This window comes from Engraulis encrasicolus, chromosome 8 (assembly GCF_034702125.1).
Source record: "Engraulis encrasicolus isolate BLACKSEA-1 chromosome 8, IST_EnEncr_1.0, whole genome shotgun sequence".
Taxonomy (NCBI): domain Eukaryota; kingdom Metazoa; phylum Chordata; class Actinopteri; order Clupeiformes; family Engraulidae; genus Engraulis; species Engraulis encrasicolus.
In genome coordinates, this window is record NC_085864.1 from 26,341,855 (window position 1) to 26,348,792 (window position 6,938).

General features: G+C 47.2%; 1 protein-coding gene across 1 annotated transcript in view; it reads left to right on the plus strand.

Annotated features, from left to right (window-relative positions):
* The first annotated feature begins 538 nt into the window (after nucleotides 1–538).
* The window catches only part of LOC134453822 (histone-lysine N-methyltransferase SETD1B-like), a 66,329-nt gene continuing 59,929 nt past the window's right edge, over nucleotides 539–6,938 (plus strand). Inside the window, exons 1-3 of the mRNA XM_063204570.1 lie at nucleotides 539–610; nucleotides 927–1,018; nucleotides 2,745–2,861. Of these exons, the coding sequence (XP_063060640.1) occupies nucleotides 957–1,018; nucleotides 2,745–2,861 (179 nt within the window). The 5' untranslated portion in view covers nucleotides 539–610; nucleotides 927–956. The remainder of the gene's footprint in view (nucleotides 611–926; nucleotides 1,019–2,744; nucleotides 2,862–6,938) is intronic.

Consider the following 6,938-nt stretch of genomic DNA (forward strand, 5'->3'; position numbering starts at 1 on the left):
GCTACCACTGACATCAGGCCTATGGTAACTATCAGTGCAGTACATGATCATAAACAAAAGATGATATAGGTTTACAGGGCAGCAAATTAGTTCTACCACACCAGTCTGTTGCTTTATGGACCTTGTTATTGAAAACCATAAAACTGATGCATTGGTAGGCTTACCACTGATAAACAGTGGATAAGACCTAGCCTAATCTCTACACCGCCTAAATTCTGCCTCTGTGCTGTGGAAATCAGATATTTAACCAATTACTATTTCAAAGAGTGAAATAGAATAGGCCTATTTAGAATGCATATTATAGGCTAGGCGTATTGTATTGAACTTGTTGTATCCGTATCCTATGAGATTGTGCTGGGATGGAACTCCTCATCAATTTTCTGGGCCAGACAGCAGACAGTCCAGCCAGACACCAGACAAGCCCTCTGCTCGTGTAAGCTTTCTATCGCGATACTTTCCACGGGTCGACGTCTCCATAGAAACGGTACACAAACGCTGCCTCTTCCTTATTTACAACTGACAGAACGAACAAGTGAACAGCTGAATCAGAGATGTTTTCTTGAAAGTACTTTGTCTTACCAGAGGACGGAACGCTAAAATACGCTAAAAAGTTAAGTATTTTTTAAATGAACGTTAACATGCCACGTGTTCCGTCATGTAGCGTGTGGTGTGGTAACTTCAGGTTTTATTCCAACGTTAGCAAATGCGATAAAAGGCCACTGAGCGTGTATCATTTCTTTTTCGTAATGATACAGTAAGTAAGGTAGGCTATATCTTATATAGGCTACCTTCTTTCTTTTTCGTAATGAAATGCGAACGTTGACAACATCGAACGAAATTCTCCACTCACAGGGACCCTTCAATCCGGCTGCTGTGTCTAATTTCAGAAAGCCAGCACGTTTTGACTTTTGTGTGTCATTTTACAGGAGAACCATTGAAATCGAAGTGGTTTCACCATGAATCTAAACGACTTCGTGGTCCTTCCTAACAAGCCAAAATCTGTAAAATTGAACCCCAGGTTTGTAACTGAAACGGCTGTCACAGTTTGTTTAGTGTGCGTGTGTGTGTGTGTGTGTATGTGTATGTGTATTTGTTTGTTTGTGTGTGTGTGTTGCTTGGTATAATTGTCGGGGCTATGCACTCCTTGATGTTGATGGTCAGTGTCATCCATGCTTCCTTTCATTGCGTCTTCTTCCTGACTCAGAACTGAGGGAGAAACAGTGCTATATTATTTAGGCTATGCCTTACCGTGTGGTGGGCACTGGAGTGGTCATTGTCAGCTCAAATTAGTGTATCTCATAATAACTCATGTGGGTGTATATCTGGACTGGTCATCTTTGTTGTTCATCATCATCCTCCTTGGCACTGTGCTGCCCGGGTAGTGGGCTAGTAGTAGCTCACATGGCCACACTACCACCACCACTAACACGGGCAGACAGGTGGTCTTTTCTGGCTGTCCCCAACGGGGCGCACTGCCTGACACAGGGTTGTGGAGTGCAGACTGCAGATTTAGAGTAATGAGGAAGATATGGCGCTGTGCCCATTGTGCTGTTGTTCAAGACGAGCTACCAAAAGGTTGTTAATCTATCTAGCCCAGTGGTTCTCAACCTTTTTTGAACAAACGCCCCCTGAACCTCATCATAAGCCCCCCAACGCCCCCCTTGACCATATCATAAGCCTGCTAACGCCCCCAAGTATAAATGACATGGACTAATGCACCCACTAAATGTACCCCAATAGAGCTTGAAAGTGGACGTGACCTAGCGCCGCGTTCACGGGACTGTAGCCGACCATCTCAGCATGGTAGCGAGTATATCTTCTGATTCCAGTTATCATGCGCTGGCTTACAAAAAGGTTATGCTGTTTTAGGAACTAAATTTAGAATTTTCCTGCAAAAGCATCTGTATTTTCCCCATTGAGAAACACTAATCTAGCCCAAACTTTAACTCTGACCCTGAGGGGCAATGCTGCTATAGGGCTATACTGCCTCACAAAAAGGTAGTAATGGTGCAGAGCTCCAAACTGAGTAAAATTACTTCAAAATGGTCCTGTAGTCCAACTCAAGTAATTTTAGGTGATATGTTGCAGTTTTGTTATATTTGCCACCATTTTTGCAGGTCAATCATTTAGACATACGTATGTCGTTAAAATCATAGTAACTCATTCTCAATAACAGTGCAGTTACTGCCTTTTTGCTTTGTAAGGCAGTAGTTGTTGTAATGGCTTGATAGGGCCTACGTACCGTAGCTCAGTCCGATGGGTGGCTTATGCTGACAGGCAGGGCCGCTGACAGCTTTGGCTGGGCCCAGGACAAAGTCATCTGGAAGGACCCCTCTGTCCCCAGTACAGGACCCATGAGGACCCAATTCTGGGTCCACTCTGTTCCTGGGCCCGGGACAACTACCGGTATCCCCTCTGTCCCCCTCTGTTGGCATCTGATCTAGCCCATACTTTCACTCTGACCCTGAGTGAAAGTATGGTGGATGATGGTGCCATAGGGCTATACTGCCCTACAAAGCAAAACGGTAGTAGGCCTAACGACGCAGAGCTCCTAACTGAGTAAAATGACTTTAAAGAGGTCCTGGACAAAGTCATCTGAAAGGGCCCCCCTCCCTTGTACATATGATGTAATGAGGACCCAATTCTGGGCCCACTCTGTCCTTGGGACTGGGACAACTTTCCCCTTTTGTCCCCCTCTGTTGGCTTCTCTGCTGACAAGAACTTTCCGCCTTTGTGTCCTGTAGCAGGAACATGAGGGAGCTGCGCATGGAGACGGTGCAGTTGGCCCAGGAGAACGCCACCATGGAGAGCAGACTCAAGCAGCTCCGCGAGAACATGAGCAGGGAGAAGGAGGAGAGAGAGTGAGTATCACTGCATCACTGCCCAGGAGGGAAGGAGGGTAGGAGGAGAGGAGGGAACCGTTAGGGTTGTGGCGCTGTGGGAGTGGAGTAGTTAGGTGGAGAGCTCAGGGAGAACATGAGCAGGGAGAAGGGGGAGAGAGAGTGAGTACCACTGCATCACTGCCCAGGAGGGAAGAAGGAGAGGGTTGGGGGTGCAGTGCGGTGCGGTGTGGTACGGTGCGGTGGGAGTGGAGAAGTTATGTGCAGAGAGTGAGTACCACCGAATCACTGCCCAGGAGGGAAGGAGGGAAGTTGGGGGTGCGGTGTGGTGTGGTGTGGTGGGGTTGGAGCGTGGAGATGGAGGAGAGAGTGAGTACCACATGTCTGCCCAGGAGGTAAGGAGAGGGGAGGAGGGCAGGTTTGGTAGTGGGGTGGGAGTGGAGAAGTTATGTGGAGGGAGTGAGTAACACACTTCTGTCCAGGAGGGAAGGAGGGGAGGAGAGAAGGGTTGAGGGTGGGCTGTGATACTGTGCGATGGTGTGGGAGTAGAGAAGTTATGCGAAGAGAGTGAGTACCACATCTCTGCCTGTTAGGGGAGGAGGAAAGGGTTGGCGGGTGGGGTGTGGTGTGGCACGTTGCGTTGGGGTGGGATGGGAGTGGGGAAGTTTTGTGGAGAACGTGAGTAACACATTTCTGCCCAGGAGGAGAGAAGAGGAGGAGAGAAGGGTGTTGGGAGTGTTGTGTGGTGTGGTATGGTGGGGTGGGATGGGAGTGGAGAAGTTATTTGGAGAGAGTGAGTAACACATCTCTGCCCGGGAGGGAAAGAGGGAAGGAGAGAATGGTTGAAGGTGGGCTGTGGTACTGTCTGATGGAGTGCAGTGGGATGGGAGAGAGAGAGTGAGTACCACATCTCTGCCCTGGAGGGACGAGAAGAGAGGAGGACAGGGTTGGTGGAGTGGGGTGGAGGGGTGGAGAAGTACGTTAAGCGTGGCGAGAGGCTACTGTAGTTCATCAGAAAGGCACTGCACACACTTGGACTCACACAACCCCCCTGGCCTAGCATAGCGGAGGATAGCCATACTTTACTGCAGTGGGAAAGACGCACAGTGCACTATGCAGAGACTGAAGAGGTAAGAGTGTAGTCGTGGAGTGTAAGGAAGCGGGAACAAAAGCAGCCATACTGAAAGGGAATGCGAAAGCGGCAGCAGCAGGGCCCCTGTGAAGGTGTGTACTACCGAGAGAGACAGAGAGAGGCCAGACAAAAAAGAAACAGACAAATATGCTATATTTAGAGAGCTGGAGTAGTGAAGAAAAGCAAGCAAGGCAGGCTTGGCACCGTGTTGGTACTTGTGAAGACCTACAAAAAGGTTCAATTGCGGGAGAGAGAGAAGCGGGTGCGAGGCCAGCAGCGAGAAGGTGGGGTGGTGGTTGGAGACAGTAAAAAGACAGCTCTACACAGCAGGAGAGAGAGAGAGAGAGAGAGAGAGAGAGAGAGAGAGAGAGAGAGAGAGAGAGAGAGAGAGAGAGAGAGAGAGAGAGAGAGAGAGAGAGAGAGAGAGAGAATCGTACTATGTGCTGCACTTTCTGACACAAAGATAAAATAGGGAAGCTCAGACGAGAGCAGAGACACACTACTATCTGGAAATATACACGGCGTAGAGTGAGTGGGAGGGCAAAAACACGACTAAAACAACACTGTTGTGCTTCTCCATTGCAAGGTGTTCAGGCAGATAACTTGCACGCCATTATTAATATTATTAACAGGGAAGGGGTTGGGTTGGGTTTGCTTGGGTTGGGGGGGATTTTTGAACAATGTTTGAGGTGGGTGTGGAGGTGGGAAGGTGGATGTTGTCACCCACCCACCACACAAATGAAATCATCATTGCTAGCGAGTCTGAGAGTAAATTAAATCAGCTTTGTTTGCTCCTGGATCCTGACATGCACTATACTCTCTTCTCTAGTATGTGTTTCTCTCTCTCTCTCTCTCTCTCTCTCTCTCTCTCTCTCTCTCTCTTTCTCTCTCTTTCTCTCTCTTTCTCTCTCTCTCTACCATCTTTTTTCTCTTTCGCTTTCCCTCCTCTCGCTCATCTTTATCATTCTCATGCGCTTTATCTGCAGCAAATTAAGATTAAGTGGCACGTGAGCCGAGAGAGGCAGGAAATTAGTTCTCCAGGGGGAGATAAAAAAGAAAGAAACATATCACAATTTAATAATTTGATTGTTTTCCCTCGTTTTTTTCATTAATGGAGCTAAGCCTTGACCTGCCAGGGCTGTCTGCCCCGTGAAAATTATGGTATGAGCTTTCTCATTTATTAGTAAGCCTATACGCGGTCATAATTCAAGGTTGAGACTGGAGGATGGGCTGTGCTGTAATACAGTAGTAAACACACACACACGCTCGCACACATATGCACGCACACACACACAGACACACGCACTCACACACGCACGCACGCACACACACACACACTCACACACACACGCTCCATCACAATAAACTGCTGTTTCTAGTCCCCTTAGCTTAGCTTAGGTGGGATGGGATGTGATTGGCTTGGGAAAGGAACTGGCCGGGGCCGGACGTCGCGCTCCTGTGCCGCTTCTCTCTCTCTCTCCCGTTTGTTTCCACATCATACATCATGGCCCAGGGGAAGCTCGCCTCACACAAGATAATGGGATAAAGATGTATGTGGGGTTTGCTGTTTTTTTTCTCCCTTCTCCTCTTCCCAGGAAAACATGCAGCACATCCAATTAATGTCCCATACATCAATATGGGGTGGCCTGCTGTGAGTTGTAACCGTATTAATGAAACAGAGGCTTCGTTGGCTATTCCTGGGGATATCTCACCGTGCAGTGGCCTGTACTGTAAACACAGTTACTGTACGGCTACTGTCCCTGCGCTACAGTGCAATCAACATTTACATGGTCCCAGACTTTCTAAACTTCATCCAAAGAGCCCCATTATGACAGATTTTGTAAACTTTAAATCAATATTTATTCTAGAAAAAAAACTGGCCAGTGAGACAGTTGGTTGTTTCGATGTCTCAGTATGAAATAGACCCTACCTTTAACTATAGCCACTCATGCTATACTACAAGGTGCAAGGTGGATGAAATATACATGTTCCCCAAACTTTATCTAAACTTAAGGGTCCCAGGCCAGCAGACTTTCTAAACTTTCAAATCAATAAAAAAAGGTCGTACTAGCTAGATGCTTCTTGTTTAATGCACAGCTCTCCTGTGCAGTGAACTACAGTAGCTTTAATGCACTAAATAGACTTCTAAGTTTAACAGCCGTGGAGCTTTGCATCAGAGCAGTTTGACGCGTCAGGTTAAATGCTGATCAATTGCGTCAAATTGACTTCGGATCACAGGATTCCTTTTCTTGATGCCAAAAAACAAAATTCAATGAAGCTTCTGTGGACCACGATGACAGCAGCCAAAAAGAAAAAAAAAAAGATGTGGCTTAGGCTGGCAGTAGCTGGCTGGCTTGCTACAGTTCCTTAAAATAGTTGACTTGTTCGTTGTTCCACTTTTGAGGAGAAAAATAGTGTCTGTTTTGTCTATTTCTGATGCCGTACACCGTGAACTGCTACTGAGGTGAGGGGTAGGCAGGAACAGTACAACAGTTCCACTTACATTCCCTACCAGACTTCACGGCAACTCAGTCAATTCAAATGACCCTGCCTCTGAATCACTGTACCCACGCTGTCAACGCCACGCTTTAAATATGTAGATCAAACACCCGGATTTGCATCAGTGTTGCAGCCTGTCACAGTTGCCTAATTGTTTCCCTCGTCAAAGCCCGGTTATATTTCAGGACGGAACAGTCATCATGAAGCATTTCAATTTGTTTGTGCGTTGTTTGTGTTTTGAACAGAAAAAGGATGCATTATTTATCTCGTAAGGATCTTTTGTTATCTTTTCCCGCTGGAGGTCAAGCGTGTGAAACAAAACACTGACTGTATATTTATGTTTCTCTGAAGTGAATAGCGCTGTTAACCTGAGGTCACTGTTTGTGCGCCAAGCTCATCAACTGTCACTCTCAGGCAATCGTGTGAGATGGCGGAGTTGAGTCACTGGCAGAGACAGAGGGAGGGAA